The sequence below is a fragment of the Chiloscyllium plagiosum genome, chromosome 27 (genome assembly GCF_004010195.1).
Source record: "Chiloscyllium plagiosum isolate BGI_BamShark_2017 chromosome 27, ASM401019v2, whole genome shotgun sequence".
Lineage (NCBI taxonomy): Eukaryota > Metazoa > Chordata > Chondrichthyes > Orectolobiformes > Hemiscylliidae > Chiloscyllium > Chiloscyllium plagiosum.
The window spans coordinates 37,338,528-37,359,128 of record NC_057736.1 but is presented as its reverse complement, the minus strand read 5'-3'; the positions used below and the strand labels follow the sequence as shown (position 1 = coordinate 37,359,128).

Genomic DNA, 20,601 nt, shown 5'->3' with positions numbered 1-20,601 from the left:
ATTTACAGCTCAATACTAAAATTGAAACATGCTTGAAAACATCAAGTATTTTGGAAAGAAAACAATTACCTCTCAATATGATACCAGTTGTACGAGCTCATTTAAGATGCTACATTTTTGAATCTGCAAATCAATTTTAGCAGAAATTGAACTGCAATCTAACCATCTCAGACTTGAGCATGCTAGTGTGCTGTCCTCTATGGAAAGCATCGCGGCTTAGTGGTTAACTCTGCTGCCTCATGGGACTTGGGTTCAATTCCACCCTCCGGCAACAATCTGTGTGGAGTTTGCACATTCTCCCTGTGACTGTATGTGTGCTCTAGTTTCCTCCCACAGTCCAAAGATGTGCAAGTTAGGTGGATTGGCCATGCTAAATTGCCAATAGTGTTTAGGGATGTGCAGGCTAGGTGGGTTAGCCATGGGAAATGCAGGGTTACAGGGATAGGGTGGATCTGGGTTGGATGCTCTTCAGACAGCCAGCATGGACTAAATGGGCCAAATGGCCTGCTTCCACACTGTAGGAATTCTGCTGTTATATCTGAGAACAACCTGATTTATATTCAGCAAAAAATGACTTTATAATTCACCAGAAATGACCTTATAATTCTACATTGAACTATCCATTTTATGTATGCTCGTCAGATGAACTGTAACATAATTAATACAACTTTGAACATGTTTTGGGCAATTACCTGACTGCCAAAATGGAAATTTGTCTTATATGTATAGAAATATACCAACTTTATACACATTGGTGATACAACCTCTGATAACTCTTGAATATTAACTGTGTTAGACGGGAAGTGACATGCCTAGGTCCTGACTGTTAATGGCATGGGACTGTTTGATATTAGAAATAGAGATTGATCTGCACGGGGAGTGGAACTGTCCAGAAAGATGTCTCCAGCCTGATAAATTAAATATCCTGTTGGCTATAAATATCAATGAAATCAGTCTAAGAACTGGTCCTGCAAATGCTCATTTGGTTAGCTGTAGTACAGTTGGCTGTTCTCTTACATCATAGTCAGATGGTTTGGTGTTCAAATCTCAATCCATAACCACAGGATGCCCAAAAGGACATTACAACCACTGAAATACTTTTATAAATAGACCTGAATTTTACAAGAAATTGACTGTGTCGTCTATGGCAAGTTTAATGGAGGATTTACCTCTATGAGATCTAGCAAGATTTCTCACATATTATCTGAAATCTGCCTATGCACTAGCCTTCTGTGTTGCCCTAATCATCCTACTTTTCCTCTCACCAGAGGTGAAAGTATTAAGACCATTAGGTACAGATGTAGAATTAGGCCATTCAGTCCATTGAGTCTGTTTTGCCATTCGATCATGGCTGAAATGTTTCTCACCCCCATTCTCCTGTCTCCTCTTCATTACCATCGATCCCTTTACTGGTCAAGAACCTATGCATCTCTGTCTTAAATATATTCAATTATTGGATCTTCACAGCTTTCTGCAGCGATAACTTCCACATGTTCACCACTTTTGGCTGAAAAAGTTCCTTCTCATCTCAGTTCTAAAGAATCGTCGCTTTACTCTGAGACTGTGGTCTCAGATCCTAATCTCTCCTAAGATGTTTGTTGGAAACATCTTTTCCATGTCCATTTTTTCCAAGCCTCTCAGTGTTCTATAAGTTTCAATGTGATCCCACCTCATCCTTCTAAATTCCATTAAGTACAGACTCAGACTCCTCAACCATTCTTGCTATGAACTGCCCTTAATTCCCGGGATCATTCTTATAAACCTCCTCTGGACCCATTTCAATGCCACCACACCCTTCATTAGTTAAATTGTCCAAAACCACTCAGTATATTCCAAATGCAGTCTGCAGGCTATTCATCCTCAACAGCATGTCTCTGTTCTAATATTTTAGCCGTCTTGAAATGAATGCATTTGCCATCCTAACTGTCAACAGAACCTGTATGTTAGATTAGATTCCTTACAGTGTGGAAACAGGCCCTTCAGCCCAACAAGTCCACACCGACCCTCCGAAGACCAACCCACCCAGACCCATTTCCCTACATTCACCCCTGACTAATGCACCTAACACTACGGGCAATTTAGCATGGCCAATTCACCTAACCTGCACATCTTTGGACAGTGGGAGGAAACCGGAGCACCTAGAGGAAACCCAAGCAGACACGGGGAGAATGTGCAAACTCCACACAGATAGTTGCCCGAAGCAAGAATTGAACCTGGGTCCTTGGCCCTGTGAGGCTGCAGTGCTAACCACTGAGTCACTGTGCCGCCCCTTCAGTGAATCTTAAACTAAGACTCACAAGTCCTGTTGTGCTTCAGATTTCTGAAACCTCATCCCATTTCGAAAATAATGTGTGCCTCGTTTCTTCTTACCAAGTTCAATAATACTGGGGCCTTCTGGGATTTCTAGTGCCAGTGCCATTGTTATAAAGCCCAACCATACACAAGGTCAAGTGCTGTCAGTCAAGAGTTGCCCTTTGTTGTGAATATGGTGAGAGGAGAACCAAAAAGAAATGCTTCTTCTGTGAGCAGTTAGGAAGCACAATGAAGCTGACACTTCATTGCACATACAATTTCATGTTTGTATTGCTATTTAGTAACCCAGCTTCACAGCTTATCCATCCTTAGCTTCATTCCTTCTTAGAATACTCTCAAAGGGAGTGCTAATCTTCCTTCATTGCCCAGTGTTAACCTAAAGCTTAGACATATCAACCATCATGCTCCACTGCCTCCTGATGGTGTGTATATCGAATGAGCTACCAGATATAGTGGCAGAAGTGAGCATAATTACAGCATTTAAAAGACATTTGGATAGGTACATGGATTAAATGCAGGAAAATGTGACTAGTGCAGTTTAGGAAACTTAGTCTGCAAGGCTGAGTTGGGCCAAAGGGCCTGTGTCTGTGCTGTATGACTCCATGGTTGAAGCAAGATGGTTATCACTGCTGATGATACCATCCTTCCACAATAATTCATGTTCTCCAATGCCTTCCCATATTTTATGTTGTGCTTTTCCCTTCACGCTTGTTTCCTCTACATCCCAGCATGCTGCCTCTAGTCCACAGATTGACTTCCACAATGTCACTCTCACAGCAGTGTATGTTGTTCTCAAGCAGTGTGGAGGGATACTTGCTAGGCCATTACAAGCCCACCTTGTTAACAGTTCAACTCGCTACAGCTTGTGATCTTACTGAACTAGCCAATGGGGAAAACCAACATGGAAACCAGAGCAGGATCATGGAAGATTCAATTCTCTGCTTGGCCTTAAAGACTTTCATGTTACAGACTGGGCACCAGCATCTCAGGCACGCACCATGGGCACTGGTCACATGCATCCAAGATACATGAACATTGGCATCTGACACGTCTCAGCATCTATAAACCCTCAAGGCACATTTCTGATCCACTTAGAGGCCATTTCAAATGGAGTAACAGCCCTTAGTTTCCTCCTTTTGGAGACTGTGTGACAAACATCAAAGAGTGACAGATTTAAGTGGACAACTAGTTGAGGAAGCATGACCAAAGTTCCAAAACTGACGATGAGCTGCTTGCTGAGTGCGTTTTTAATGATACCAGCAGATATCCTTGTAAGATAGCAATAAGGACACATTGGCCTCAGGGGCACATACACAGGTCATGGACTGGACCAAGCTGCATCTCTGGCCTCTTTGCTCATTGTCATAGCGCTCACACACACTGAACCTACCAGGTGCCCACAACATCCCCTTCTGGCACTGCTTTGCTTTGCATTGTATTTTTGTTCATTAGCCCTCCTCGATTCATACCAGGCTGATATTACTACTGTATTACTGTGCCATTTAGTACAGGCATAAAGCAAAGAAACTTGCCAAAGTTGTCGGAAGACTTCATTCCAGTCAAAGGGGATAGTCTTTACTCAAGAAGTCAAGACAACCTCTAGTAGAAGGAGCAGACCAATAATGGGCGACACCCCGCCGGCCTATTGTGAGCTGATTTGCTCCCAAAATGACAGAAAGGCAGGTACGTGGATGATAAGAGTGGATGGCACATCTCTAACTGTTGGTGCAGATGGGGATGCTTCCCAAATAAGCTATGCGGCTGCACAGAGAGCAGGCATGATGAGGCAGGTGAGGTTGAATGTGGAAGATGTTACATGGATTAGTGATTGTGATGGAGGACAAGCTGTGGTGGGAGCTGGGTCCAGTGGCAGGCATAGGTAGCTGGAGAAGGCCCAGGATCTACATGTCCTGGGTGGAGTGGGAGGGGGAGTTAAAGTGTTCAGCCATGGGGTGGTGGGATTGGTTGATGTGTTGTCCCAGAGATGTTCTCTGAAACAATCTGCCTCCTCCATTGCCAAACCCTAACAGGTCCTGGGCCTCCTCCAATGTCAAACCCTAACCACCCGATGCCTGGAGGAAGAATGCTTCATCCGCCTTGAGATACTGCAACCACACGGGATTAGTGTGGATTTCACCAGTTTCCCTATTTCCCCTCCCTGACCTTATCTCAGTCCTGACCTTCCAACTTGCCATTGCCCTCTTGACCTGTCCATGATCCTTCCCTCTTATCCACTCCACCCTCCTCTCTGACCTATCACCTTCCCCCCCACTTTCATCTACCTATTGCATTCCCAGCTGCCTTCTCCCCCCCCACCACCAGCCGCATCTCCCTGCCAGTTATCTCTCAGCCGCCATGGACAGGATTGCCAATGTCTTGTGTAAGACTTGGACAGGTTAATATTATGTCAGCCAAAATTACATCTGGCAAAATCTGGAGTGATTGTGGGGAATAAAAAGAGGGAACATGTAAACCAAATAGTAAAACTTTAAAAAAACGTGCCACAAAGGAGACCTAGGGATTACACTTATATAGCAGTAAGCTCTTTCGGGTGAACAGCAAGGCCATAAAAGGAATGCAAACGTTATTCACTAAGATTACCAAAGATGAAAGACTTTAGAAATCAAGAGACATAAAAGAGCTGGAGCTTTTGTGACTACAAAAGGAAGGCCAAGAGGATTTGTTTTCTAAGGTATTCAAAGTGATGAATGGTTTTGAGTAATAAGTCAGAAAAACTAAATTTGTTCTGATTGGTGAATTGGTAATGGGAAGTCATAAGTTTAATATAATATGAAAAGAACAAAAGGAAATCAGGTAACATCTCTTGCAGAGGCTGGAATGTCCAAACACACATTCTTTGACCGATGATTTTTAACAGCTTTTTCAAAGGAAAGCGAGTAAACAGTTGAAAATAAGAAGAAAGCATATGAGATAAGGTCAGGTCACCAGAATTTAGTGACAGTTTCAAAACATTATAATGAGCTAAATGGTCTCTTTCTGTTGTTACAAATGTCTAACTGTCACACTATACATTTTGAAAAGAAGGTTAGTCTGTCTGTAAAAAGGCAGAGAGTGCTCTGCTATAGTCATTACTGATTCACCACAGCCCCAAAAGTAGCAAACTGATGTGTTATCCCATCATAAAACAAAAAAAGGAAGAAATTTAGAATTCACGTAACAATTGGACATCATGATGTGTCCTGCCAAAGATGTGAGAACGCAAAGTCTCTTAAGAATTAGGCAACTGAAAGCACGCCATTGGGAATTCCAATTTATTTGACTTGCTTGGTAGAGCAACAATTCATCAAGGCTTGCATAGCCACCAGTTCACTCAAACAAGTTGAGTTACAGCATTATGTAGAGTTCTACAGGAAGGTCTCTGAGAGTTATCCCCAGAAAGAACATTCTCAGTTAAAGGGAGCACAAAGAGAAAGGCTTTCAGAAACTCACTTCTGTTATTTGGAAAGGACAGGCAAACTGGAAGTGGGGCCAAGGAGCTAATGAGGAACTAGAAACCTCTGTGAGTCCCAAAGCCTACTGTACCTGTTTAATCCATTGTTTGAATATAGGAATCATTAAAACTGCTGAAATCTGACTTCAAAGTTTCAATTCTGCTATCCAGAAAGAGAACGTACAAGTGCCTGAACATATAGGTTAGGAGTAGGAGTAAGTCATCTGAGTCCACATGCCTACTCAGCCATTCAGTAAGATCATGGCAGATGAGACCATAAGATATAGGAGCGGAATTAGGTCATATGGCTCATCAATATATTTCTCAGCCCCATTCACCTGCCTTCTTCCTGAAACACTTGGCCCCCGAAATAATAATGAATCTATCTAACTCTGTCTTAAATACACTGAATGACTTGGCATCCACAGCCTTTTGCGGCAATGAGTTCCACAGATTCACCATCCTCTGGCTATGGAAATCCCTTCTCCTCTCAGTTCGAAGGGTCATCCTTTCACTCTGAGGCTGTGCCCTCAGATTCTGGTCCTGGTGTCTCCTACCAGTGGAAACATCTTCTCCACATCTACTCTATTGAGGCATCTCAGTATTCCGTAAGTTTCAATCAGATGCCCTCTCATCCTTCTGAACTCCATTGAGTACAGACCAAAAGCCCTCAACTGCTACTCATTTGCCAAGCTCTTCGGTCCTTGTGTTTTGGGGAGGTGATAACCGAATGGTATTTATCACTGGACTATTCATCCAAAGACACAGGTTACATTAGGGGCAATTGGGTTCAAATCCTGCCTCAGCAGATGGTGGAATTTAACTTCAATATAAAAAAAATGTTTGGAATTAAGAGTCTGATGATGATTGTTGAAAAAGCCCATCTGGATCACTAATGTCCTTTAGAGAAGGAAACTGTCATCCTTACCTGGTCTGGCCTTTGTGTGACTTCAGACCCACAGGAACATGGTTAACTCTAAATTGCCCTCTGGGATGGACAGTAAGGGTTGGCCTAGTCACTGATGCTGTCATCTTGCGAAATAAAAAAAGAAGTTCCTCTCCACACCTCCCCGCCTTTTCCCACCCCCCCCCCACCCCACTCCGAAGCCAGCATATTCTTCCTTAGATACAGGGCACAAAATCAGTCACATAATTTCAAATGTGTTTTGATCAGAGTCTTATATACCCTCAGCAGTAAATCCCTACCCTTATATTGTAACCCTCTCAAAGTGATTGCTAACATTGAAGCTGCCTAACTGCCAACTGAATCTGCATATTAAGAGAACCCTGAACGAGGACTCCTAAGTCCCTTTATACTTCAAATCTCCAAAGCTTCTCCCAATTTAGAAAATAATCTAATCCCTATACCTCCTAGCCCAGTGCAAAATTTCACCCTTTTCAACATTCTATTCCATTTGCCACTTCTTTGTTCATTCTCCTGGCCTGTCCAAGTCCTTCTGATCTGATACTCCATATTCCAGCATACCTTCAGTGACCTTTCACCCCACTGCTCATCAAGAACCATAACTGCCTTAAAAAAATTCAAAGCATGTGCTTCCACTCTCTTCTCAAGATAAGGGACATCTATTTAAGACAGAGATGAGGACGACTTCTTTTCTCCCAAAGGACAGTCAGAAAAACCCTAGTGTGGAAGCAGGCCAATTCAGCTCATCAAGTCCACACCAACCCTTCGAAGAGCATCACATCAAGGCCCACCTATTCCTTAAACCCTGCGTTTCTCCATGGCTAATCCACCTAGCCTGCACATCCCTGGACACTATAGACAATTTAGCATAGCCAATTCACCTCGGCTGCACATTTTGGACTGTGGGAGGAAACCGGAGCACCTGAAGGAAAGCCACGCAGACAATAGGGGAACGTGCAAACTCCACACAGACAGCCACTCGAAGGTGGAATTGAACCTGGCTCCCTGGCACTGTGAGGCAGCAGTGCTAACCACTGAGCCACCATGCTGCCCCAATCTGCTGCATTCTTTGCCACAGTAGTGTCTAGCCTGGATTTATAAGTACCTTCAAGGCTGATATAGATTGATTTTTAGTCAGTAAAGTAATCAAAGGATATGGGATAAGAAAAGAAGGTAGACTTGAGGATTATCAGATCAGCCATAATATCACAGAACAGCAGATTAGACCTAATGAATAGCCTACTTTTGCTCCAACATATCATAGTCTTATTGGAGATCAATTTGATTACTCTGCTTATCTCTGATAAAAGCTTATGTCTCTTGATTTGACTGAACCCTGCTGACAACCATGATAAGCCTCCTGGCTTTGTGTCTGTGCTAAATAGCATGGCGATACGGAAATATTGTGATCTGGTATCTCTAGCTGAGGGCCAATCCTCAGAAAGAGAAAGCAAGGCAATGCCAATCTGGATTGCTATGAGGATCCAGGTAGAGTCAAAGTGAATGAGCAGGAAGAGAATAACTGAACAACCCAAAGATACAGCCTTGTCAAGTCCTTGATCTGGGTGTGTGCTCCTAACCACCAAGTGTTCTTGCTCCAGCACTACAATGACAATTGCTATTGCAAGGGAAATGCAGCATTGAAGTGCAGAAACACTTTTAAGTGGACAAGAGATGTGCCATGGAGGGTTCATAGATGCTGGTGTGTGTCAGGATGTCAATGTGCATTGATGTGGGTGATACCCATGAAGCATGCTGTGAGATGTTGATGTTCAGTGTCCTATATGGAGGTTCTTTGAAGCAAAAGGCAAGCTGAAGTTGCCAGGTACCCACTCTGACTTCAATTCTGAGAATTCTTGGCATCTAGTTGCTTCAGGGTAGGATGAGAGGATAGAAAGCTACATAATAATAAAGCACAATTTGCTGTTAATAAAGCTGTTAACAAGCAATAATCCCCCATAATAGGCAACCCACTGTTGCCCAGCAAGGACTGCACCTCATTGCTGGATTCATTTAAAAGATTCAGCAATTTTCCGACATTGCAACAGGCCTCAATGATTTCACACCATATTAGACTCTGTCTTATGAATTTGCAAGTTTAACATTTAAAAAGCTTGAAACAAGGGAGTGGGGTTTGAATTTTGAAGATTAAGATGCTGCAATCCAGTAGTTAACTTTGATCTGTAGTCTGGATCTCAGTACCAAAATATACAAAACTCTGCTTCAGACCAATTACTTTACATAAGAAAAGAGGATGTAGCAAAATCACCTACCAGGATTGTTGTCACAATCAGTGACCGATTTGTCAATGAGTCTGTTATGTTAGAAACTCTTCCCCTTGAAATCTCGGTGACATTTAAACCATTGACTGTGTCCCAGGTCCCAACCTGTGTGACAAGAGACCATAATTTTCATAAAATTATCAAACGCAGTCACAAAACATTACATTCAGAAGATGTAATACAGTGAAAAGCCGTTACAGTGTGGTTCAATATACCATGAAACTCCTTTATAGCACAAAGGTTTCAAGGCTTCCCAAAGAGATGTTTCTTTATTTAAATGTTCATTTATGAGGAGTAATAGAGAAAGTAGGAGACTTATTACTTATTAATGTCTAGCTATAACACAGTGTAAGGTTTTGGACTCCAACGGCATTACCAATTGTATTTTATCAAAAATACATTTTCTAAGGCTATCTTGGATGACCTATACTTGACATATTAACATGTTTAAAATAACACAGTAACATTCACTTAAATAGACTGACAGAGTTTTTTGAAGCAATCATAGATGTGGCTGGAGAGGTGCAATTTGTATTAAGCATTTGAGTTCTCAGAAGTAATTTACCAAACTTCTGGTTCAGTGAGTTGAGTCACAGCATAGATATTGATGACAGGGCTTTGGTTAAGATGTTCGGCTATTGTGCATGATCTCTCCTAAGGATATCTTATACTTCTGCATCAAAATGTATTGAGGTGTCCAACTCACGGTTGAGTGCTGATCACAGAAATTCCTGCAACAGAGATGCATGCTAACAGTGCTATGTACAGACCTCAAACAGTCTGGCCAGTTAATCACTAAATATTTTTCACCAGCTTAGTTCCCTGCACAATGGCTGACAAAGGCAATAGTCTTATCAGCTACAGGGCTGTTTATGATGTGTTATTAATTTAGCAAGAATTGGATAACTGATCTGATACATTCTCATTTGTTATCTTTGTGAGACTCTTTTTCTAATCAGAAGTGTATGTTTTTGAAGAGTTATCTTTCTGACTAAGACTAATGAAATTCATGGAGATGGATGATTGATCTTTTGTCAGTCATCTGTGGATATCCACTGACAGTGAATTAAAGTAAAGCGGTTTAAAAATCCACAAAGCAATCCCAGGAGCATCTCAGACTTGACAGTATCTTAAGAATTCTATATTCCTTTTCTCTTCCCTGCATTTGCTGACTTGTAAGTAAAATTAATTCTGTTGCTTCCAGGCCACAGTTAAAAACGCGGTCTGCAATCGTGGACATTCCATTACATAAAGGACATTGAAACCCAGAAACCCATTGACACAGAAAATGTTTCTACTTGTGTGGAAAAAGTAAACCAGAAACCAATAATATAAGATAATTAGTGCTAAATTTAACAGGGAATTCAGAAGCATCTACCCAGAAAGTGGTGAAAACAGGGTACTCAGTACCTTAGGAAGCAGATGAAGACAATAGGATTGGTATACTTAATGGATAAGACATGCAAATAAGGGAAGGAATTGAGGGTTATGTTGACAGAGTTGGAGAAATGATGAAACGTTGTGTCAGAGGAGCATAAACACTAGCTTGGTTTGTTTGAGTAGCCTGTTACTGTGTTCAATCTTCCGTGCAATTTTATCCAACAGATACAACAGAGATTTCTCAGAAAGATACCAGTTCTGAGGGGAAAATTAACTTATTGCCTTTGGAAAAGGGAAGGCCTGAAGAGGTCTCGATGCTGATGAAGGATTTTGATCAATTGGATATGTGTCATTCATTAAATTGGTGAGTCAATGATGAAAGATTATCAATTTCAAAATATCACTAAGACCAGAGAGCAATTGATATAGAATTGGTGAAGAATGGGACACTTGGCCATATGAACTGGCTGAGGCGATGCAATTCATTTTGACTTGCTCTAGGAACTGGATCTGATAAACACAATGGCAGAATGGCGTCATTCTATGCTATAAGTGTTTGTTTCTTTATTCCTGCTTTCTTTTCAGTTGTTGATAATCTCTCTCAAATTAGTTTAATGGATTTTGGGGAGTCCTTTATGATCTGTGAGAATTTGCTGGCAGCCTGCCAATTATTGTGGAGGAATCCCTCTACAGGAAGTTTTCGTAGAATCCCTACGGTGTGGAAGATGGCCATTCGGTCCATTGGGTTCACATCCACTCTTTGCCCTCCCAGACAATCACCCCATCCTTTTCCTATAACTCTGCGTTTTCCCTGGCTAATCCACATAGCCTACACATTCTTACATACTATGGGCAATTTAGCATGGCGAATCCACCTAACTTGTACATCTTTGGACTATGGGAGGAAACTGGAACACCCAGAGGAAACCCAAGCAGACCCGGGGAGAATGTGCAAACTCCACACAGACAGTCACCTGAGGGTGGAATTGAACCTGGATCACTGGCACTGTGAGGTAGCAGTGCTACCCAGTTGGTTTTGGTAAGAGAACGCTTGGATCACTCTCCTGATATCACACTTACAAATAATACAATTGTAATTTCTCAGATGCAATAACAGGAATCTTGCATTGAATTTGAATTAGTAATAAATAGAAAATTATATTTAAAGTTCATGTGGACAGATTTTCACCCTTGAGGTGGATCGCAGGAAATGTGAAAATTATTAGCTTGTGCTCCCACTTCATGAAAATATTGGTTCAGGTGGTGCAAACTTTATTGTCAGGGCAGGAAGTATGAATGTTCATACACATTTACGGATTTATTTTTATTAACCAGGAACGTATGCCACACAGAGTCCAGTTCATGTTGTGTCAGATATCTGGAAACTTATTAATGATTATTAATGTCCAGATTATGATATCTCAGACTTGCATATGCAGACTGGGTTATATGCCTTAGATTATGGCTATGTTAAGCTTACTGGCTAACTAGCAGATTGACCGAGTCCTTGCTTAACTGTTAATTGAATAAAGAAAGAATAAATGGGGATCCTTATACTAAGGCATTTTACATCATGTTGTCATCCGGTTGATTTTTTGGTGTAATCTCGTCTTACCTTTATGAGATTAGTGCAATAGTACAACATACAAATTAGCAAATATCTTTACACATTAAGAAAAGCTTTGGCAACACTCTTATTCGGTAGGCTCAGTTTATTTCATCTTTCTCATAGAACAGTCTGTTTTTCAGAGGAATTAGTTTGATGAACATTTGATGTGCTCCCTCTGTTTACTTCCATGGGTCTGACTGAATCACATCCCTCGTGCTGGGTAGCTCAATGAAGTTGGAGATATTTGGATTGTGGACGTGGGTTCTAAGCGGAGCCAGCAATAAAGTTAAGCTTGGGCTCTTCTTTATCCACAAACAGTGTGGTAATCCTTTCCATGCAGTAAGCCAAGCTTTCCTTTAGACACTGAGTTTCCCAAGAACTAGGAAATGCAAATTGGCCAGGGTTAAGTCCAAAAAGTTAAGCTATATCATGTGATTTAACTCACCACTTTTACTCTTAGAAACATACTCATGGCACAATCCTTTGTGCATATCAATTAAAAATAGAAGTGTGTGGGTTGAAGTGGTTTAAATATTTTCAAAATGTTAATATACCCAATCCAGCTAATATTTGTGATTGAAGTACCCCTCCTATTTTCAATCAGTACATGTCTTCCTTCTTCTGGCTACCAAAAACATGACATTTTACATTTGTCTGTGTTGAAATTAATTTGCCAATGAGATTCACATTTGACAAGGTTATTGATGTCACCTCTTTTCTCACAATGTCCATTCTTCCTTATTCTTAAGCAGATTTTGAACTACAAGTAAAATGAAGCATCTTATTGATCAAGGAAGAGATCATGTTTAGATCAGATAAATCTATGTGAAATTGGCCTACTATATTCCAAGGGGAAAGTGAGGACTGCAGATGCTGGAGACCAGAGTTGAAAAATGTGATGCTGGAAAAACACAGCAGACCAGGCAGCATCCGAGGAGCAGGAGAATCGACGTTTCGGGCATAAGCCCTTCTTCAGGAACTACTATATTCCAAATCAATGAATTCAGATCAAAAAGAGAATAAACTGATGATGTTTCCAGCAGTAATCAAATCTCATTTTGGAGAATTATGCATTCTATTTACTTAATGACAAGAAATATATAATTGCATCTTAGCAGGTGGAGGCAAGTAACAACAAAGATCCTGGAGTATTAGGAATATGATTATGAGGAAAAAATATCAGGCGACAGTTGAGCTTTTTACCTTTGAAATCAATTATCGCACTGTACTTTGACTGAAAATTTCAGGAATGTATGAAGAGGATTGACAGGAATTAATACAGACTAACAATCCATTATAATGGAAAGTTGACATTCCAGAGATCACAAACTGGGAGTAAAAAAGGATTTCAGGTGGAATTCTTCCACAAATAAAATTAGATTTGTGAATTGGACAATACAAGTTGATCCAAAGAACAAGACAATGCATTTCAATTGGAAGAAAATATTCAAGATATGATGCATGTAAGTGGCTGAGTTGGTTGCAATGTAAGAATGCAATAGATCAGTTGGTCTAATAAGAGCAAAGTGCTGCAAACATTGAAGAATTGAAATATAAACAGAAGGTACTGGAGAAATTCAGCAAGGCTGACAGCACCAGAAGAGAGAGAAACAGAGTTAATCTTTTGAGTCCACTATGACTCTTCTTCAAAACTCTGCATTTTCTGAAGAAAGGTCATACTGGACTCCAAATGTTAACTCTGTTTTCTCTCCCCACAAATGTTGACAGACCTACTTTGTTTCTCCTGTAGGTTCTGATTTGAGATGTTTTGGTGCTATTGTCCTATTGCTGTTGTTAAAACTCTTTTGTGCTTTTATTTGAAGAAATATTTATAGTTGATAAATCTAAGAATATAGAATCCCAGAATCCTGACATTAATGCCATTCTCAACGTTATATTGCATATCGTGCAGCTTAGCAAGTTTTACAGAAACATGGAGAAGCCAGTTCTATACACAAATTACCCAGCATATCTTGCTGCTGATCTCCAATGCCACAGAGAATTGTCCAATGTTCCTACTTGTTCCTGGGGATTTGTGAAAGTCATATCAAGTTGACCCTGACTAATGAGTAATGGCTATTTGGCTAAGATGTCAAAAGAGAAGCATGAGATGTGGAACCTTACCCAGCAATAAGCAAAGGGTCCTCTCAACTGGAGGCACATTGGAAAACAAAAATGTAATTTTAGAATAAAGCTCTACCACTAATTATTTCCAGTGTAATTCTGAGTAAAGTTGCATTGGAAATGTTCATGTGCCATTGGATATAACTCTGCCATATTCCTGACTCGAGCTGAGCTTAACAAGAAGAGATAAAAGTTGAAGTCATTTTTTACATTGGTGTTTGCAAAGTTTGCCCTTTCAGAGATCTGTGGGCTAGGACTCTCATTCAGCATTGTTTCCGACTCCTTAACTGGGACAGAATCATAAATTCATGAAATGTGGGACTGCAATTCTCTCAGGGGTGGAAGGGAACTAGATTTAGTAAAGTAATTGCTGATCTCCTGGATTCCAAACTGAAAGAGCTTCAGTAGAAGTGAAACTTCTTCTCCATGACAAAGACTAATGTTTTGTGTACACTATTTTCAGCTGTATCCTTGTATTAATGCATAACATCTGTTAATAAATAAACTTGTCCCGATCCTCATTTTTATGACTTGTTGTGTAAGAATAAACCATAGCCAACATTTCTTATGATTTTGAACACCACATAAATCGCAAATTGTTAAATAAGCCATTTAATCTCAAAATATTTTATATTCACTCATAGAATGTGAGCACTTCTGGCAATTGTCCAGATCCCTATTGCCTTTGAGGAGGTGTTAGGGAGCAATCTATTTGATCTGCCTTGGAGTGAAGGCATACCTACAGTGCTTTTAGAGAGGGATTACCAAGATTTTGAGGCAGTGCCAAGAAAGCAACAGAGGTGTATTTTTTTTTAAGTCAGAATGCTCGCCCCGCCTTCCAAGTGATAGAATGTCATGGGTTTGAAAGGTGCTGATGAAAAATCCTTGTAACTACACAACATAGGCAAACTGGACTTTTGGTGGCAGGAGTGAATGTTAATGTGGTGGATGGGGCGTCAAGCAGGCAGGCATATTTGAACTGGAGGGCATCAGATTTCTCAAGAGTTGTTGGAGCTCACTGGAACAAGTCATGAAAGCATTTCACCACGATCCCAACAAGTGCCTTTCAGATAGTGGACAGGCTTTGTAGATGGTGAGTTGTTCCAGAATACTAGCCTGCTCTTGTAGCCAAGATATTTCAATATCTTTTTCTATTAAGTTTGGAGAAAATGGTGACTTTTATTCCTGGAAGAGGATTTGAGATGTTAGTATCATTGAGTGCCAATGAGGGTGATTAGAACTATTTTTGTTTAATATGGTCATTGCCTATTGCGTGTATAATATAGATGCAACTTGGTACTTATCAGCTCAAATCTGAATTCTGTCCAGATCTTGCTGTGTGAGTTTCCTCTGTGTGAGTTTCCTCTGGGTGCTTCAGTTCCCTCCCACAGTCCAAAGATGTGCAGATTAAGTGAATTGGCCATGCTAAGTTATCCATAGTGTTCAGGGATGTGTAGGTTAGATGCATTAGTCAGGGGAAATGTAGAGTGGTAGGGGGATGGATTTGGGTGGGATACTTTTTGGAGGGTTGGTGTGGACTTGTGGGCCAAATGGCCTGTTTACATCCTGTCAGGATTCTATTTTTCTAGCTTTGTTTGAAACCACAAGCTTTCGGAGCCCCTGCTCCTTCCTCAAGCATAAGAAAGAAGCAGCACTCTGAAAGCTTGCAGTTTCAAATATACCTGTTGGACTATAACCTGGTGTCATGTAATTTTTGACTTTGTCCACCTTTTGAAATCAGATATGGCATTAAGTGGTCAAAGGCAAAACCAAAGTAACCATCCAAGAGGTCGATAACATCCCCATGCCTAGCTGAAGGCCTTGAGGAGGAAATTGTAGTTCAGAGAATTTGTGCATAAGAGCATTTTTTTTCTCAAAGTGAAAGGTGATGTCTGTGGGAGTGAGGAAAGGTGCAGAGATAGTAGAGATAAGCAAATGAACCAACTAACCTTGCCAATATTCAAAGCTTAAATGATGACAGACTTTGTTTGATGGCAAGTTTGGTAGGATGGCCAGGCGTGTATAGTGAGTTTGGTGAAGAATACAGAGAGATTTTGGGAGAAGGGAAAAGTGCAGGTCAGATGAAGATTGAAATCAGAAGGATCACAAGTCTTGCTGCATGTGGGAATGGACTGCTAAATTATCTAAAGTAAGGCGAATAAAACAGGCCACTGTTTCTCTGTAAAGGCTAGGTTAAGATCTTCCCTCCATCATAAGGCCAGAAGTAGGGATGTTTGCTGATGATTGCACGATGTCCATCACTATTTGTGACTTCTCTGATACCGAAGCAACCCATGTTCAAATGCAACAAGATCTGGATAATATCCAAGCTTGGGGTGACAATTGTCAAGTATTATTTGTGCCAGGTTATGACCGCCTCCAGTAAGAGAGACACTAACCACTGATGTTTGATGTTCCATGCATTATTATCACTAAAGATCACACTATCAACATCCTGGGCTTATCATTGACTGGAAAATCAACTGGACTCGCCATATAAATACAGTGGTAACAAATGCAGGTCAGAGGCTAGGAAGTTTGTAGTGAGTAACTCACATCCTGTCTCTCCAAAGCTTATCCATAATCTCCAAGGCACAAATCAGGATTCTGATGGAATACTCCCCAGTTTCCTGGATGAATATAACTCCAACAATACTCAAGAAACTTGACACCATCCCAGCTAAAGTAGCCCACTTGATGGCATTACATCTATTAGCATTCATTCTCTTCACCACTAAAGCTCAGTAGCAGCAGTGTGTATGATCTACAAGATCATCATTGAAATTCATCAAAAATCCTTAAACAATATCTTCCAAACCCACAACCATTTCCATCAAGAAGGACAAGAGCAGCAGTGGCAACATCACCTGCTAGAAAAGAGATGGGAGGAATAGGCACATATGCACAGTACATAATTTATAAAATGATTGATACATGCAAGTAATGGAAGGAATGTGCATGACACAAATATTATCACCTGATGTCAACTGCTCTTGCTTGGAAGGACTCAGTGGCTTAAAAATTAAAGCATTGGTCTTTTATAAACAAATGATATAACAGTTTATTTTCACAGTAGCACTGGTGAATTGCTGGCTACACATATTGTCCTTAGACCTGTTTTATATGGGTACTGGAAATTCAACATTAATATGCTACAAAAGTCATTTCTGGGCAATAATATTACTTGCATAGTTTCTAGAGCCTTTAAGGTTTGAATATTTGGATGTTTCGCTGCACAAACTCTTAGCTAATATATTATGGCTACACAACAAGTCTTAAATATAGGTTGTGGATGTAGATTTTAACTATGAATGTCATTAACGTGGCTGACCTTTGCTAATGTCTATGAGCACACAGTTTTGAGTAATGAGGTGCCCAAAATAATGCACTGTTCTGGTAAAATAATACAAATGATCACAAGGGTAAGGATCTGCAAAAAGCAAAGTCACACAGGAAATTATTTTGATTATTTATTGAACATATGTTCATTAATACAGTAACAATAGTCAAGACAGGCAGAGTATCTCCAGCTGAAAGTATATGATAATGATGCTTTAGGAATCACAGAGGAGACCACATTCACTGGTATGTTCAGTTAAATCAATTTTTTGTGAAAATCTTGTCAGAAGGTAGTAAGAAGGATAATTACTGAGGGAATCAAGCAGCTATGGAGAAGAAAAAATAGAAAGTATGGAAGATACTCAACTGGTGTGGATAGAGAAATTGAGCTAATATTTTGAATTGAATATGATCCATCTTCAGCACAGATGAAAACAGTGTGGTTGTGGAGAGAGGATGAGCAATGGTGAAGTTCTGAAGTAGTGTAGAGCGTAGGGGAAAGTAAATGTTAAAGATGCCATGGAACAAAACGCAAATGGAGTGGTCATTATTGTCAGAAAGAAACAAAGATTTTGGCCAGAGTAAGCGTGAATGGCACATTGAACAACACTGACCTCCTCCAGATCAGTGCTCCCTCTAAACTGTGTAGCTACATGTTCTGCTGTTCTGTGCATGGCGATTGGCATGCCAGTACGGATTGCAGCATTGATTTACGGTTCCAAGAGTTGCTGCTGCGCACATACCTCTGATGTTCATGTAGAAGAAAAAGGAATCATCTTCTAGAAGTAACTACATGTATAGCCAAGTTGTTCAAGTATAGATACGACACTGGCATCAACCCAACAATGTGAACAATTGAACATGTCGGGCCAGTGCACAATAAGCATGAAAAGTCCAAACTGGCCAATTATTACCCCATCAGTCTCCTCTCAAATCATCAGCAAAGTGATAGAAGTATTCATAAATAGTGTCACAAGATGGCATTTGCAAAGCAATAACTTACTGGAACTCAGTTTGGTTGAGTCAAGATCATTCAACTCCTGAGTTTATTATAACCTAGGTCTAATCCTGGACAAAAGAACTAAACTCCAGAGGTGCGCAGGAAGCGACTGCACTTGATATCAAGGCTGCGTTTGACAGGGAGTGGCATAAAGGAATCCAATCAAGAGTAGAGTCAATGGGAATCGGGGAACATTCTCCACTGGTTGGAGTCAGGACAAGCACAAAAAAAGCTGTTTGTGGATGTTATAGGTCAGTCATCTCAGCTCCAGAACATCACTGTAGGAATAATATCATAAAATTCTGGAAAATCTCAGCAATTCCAGCAGAATCTGTGGAGAGAAATCCGATTTAATGTTTCAGGGTCAATGAACCTTCTTCAGAACTTAGGACCTCCTCAGGATAGGTCAAACCATCTTTAGATGCTTCATTATGACCTTCAATCTATCATATGGTCAGGAGAAGGAACTTTTGCTGATAATTAAATAATATTCAGCACCACATGCAAATCCTTACATACTGCAACAACCTATGTCCATGTGCAACCAAACTTGGGCAGCATTTAAGGTTCAAATTATTTAAATTGCAAATCATTTTCATGTGACAGAAGTGCCAGGCAATGACTATTTCCAACAAGAGGAATCTATCACCTCTTGACATTCAATGACATTGTTATCGCTATATTCCCTTATATCAACATCCTGAAGGTTACTATTGATCAGAATCCGAACTGAAAATGCTATATAAATACAAACATTCAGAATTCTGCTGTGTGTGATTCACTTCTTGCTTCCCAAATATCTGTCCACTGTCCAAGAGTACTAGTCAAGAGTGTGATAGACTGTGCAGACTTTAGACTTACCCTGAGAGTGGCAGGAAGTCATCCTCATCTGTAAGGGACAATCAATGATGGTGGAACACTCTCCATTTGGCTAGATGGATGGAGTTCCAATGATACTCAAGAAAATGACCACCATCAGGACCAAGTTGTACGCTTCCTTGGCACCCTACCCCACCACCTTCCACAATTCAGTCCCTTCACCACAAACACATACAGCAGTAGTGGGTACTATCTGCAAGATGCACTACAGCAAGGACATGGCAGCAAATACATGGGAAACCACAATCTACATGTTCCCCTCCAAGTTACAGACAATCTTAACTTCGAACTATATCTCACTGTCACTGGTTCAAACTCCCTTCCAGTCTGAACTGTGGAAGTACCTGAATCAAATCGACTGCAAGGGAATCCAGGCAATAAGGGATGGGCAGTGAATGCTGGCCTAGCCAGCAATACTCATCTCCCATCGATGCATTTAAAACACAATACAATGTCAATGAAACTCAAGTTTCAAACTGGTACATGGCAAGTAAAAAACATCAAAGTGGTGATAGATGTTTTAGACTAAACTTGTTGAAATTGAGACCAGACAGCTGCAATGTCGGAATTGGAAGTTAAGTTTCTATTATGAGCTTTTGTTGAAGTTTAGAGAGAGTCTGTCGCAGATTAAGGACAGAAATGTGAGAGTGAAAGCAAGGTGTCAAATTAAATTGGCAAGTGACCGAAAACTGAATGGAGGCGTTCTGTAAAATGGCCATTCAATGTCTGTTTGGCCTCCTCAGTGTAATGGAGAGCACATTCTGAGCCATGAATACAATATTGAATAATAAATTGAAAGAAGTACATGGAACTCACTGTTTCAGCTGGAAGAGCATAGGATTCTAAGAGAAAATGGAAAAGGAAAGCTATTGCATATTCTGCAATTGTATTGGGAGGTGCCATGGGAAAGAGTATGGGATGATTGATTTTTTTTCATTCGTGGGGTGTGGCTGTCGCTGGCTTGATCAGCATTTATTGCCCGCCCCCAGGTGCCCTTGAGAAGCTGGTGTTCAGCTGCCTTCTTGATCTGTTGCAGTCCACTTGCTGTGGGTTGACCCACAATTCCCTGAGAGAGAGAATTCCAGGATTTTGACCTAGCAACAGTGAAGGAATGGTGATATATTTCCAAGTCAAAATGGTGAGTAACTTAGAGGAGAGCTTGTGGGCGATACTGCTCCCATGTATCTGCTGCCCTTGTTATTCTAGATGGAAGTGGTTGTGGGTTGGGATGATGCTGTCTAAGGGTCTTTGGTGAATTTGTAGATACAACATACTGCTGCTACTGGGTGCTGCCTCGTA

The 20,601-nt window shown here is 40.7% G+C and overlaps 1 protein-coding gene across 1 annotated transcript in view; it reads right to left on the bottom strand.

Moving 5' to 3' along the window:
• The window catches only part of LOC122563391 (glutamate receptor ionotropic, kainate 3-like), a 562,582-nt gene that overhangs the window by 248,941 nt on the left and 293,040 nt on the right, over positions 1–20,601 (bottom strand). The window contains exon 10 of the mRNA XM_043717129.1: positions 8,963–9,076. Within this exon, the coding sequence (XP_043573064.1) occupies positions 8,963–9,076 (114 nt within the window). The remainder of the gene's footprint in view (positions 1–8,962; positions 9,077–20,601) is intronic.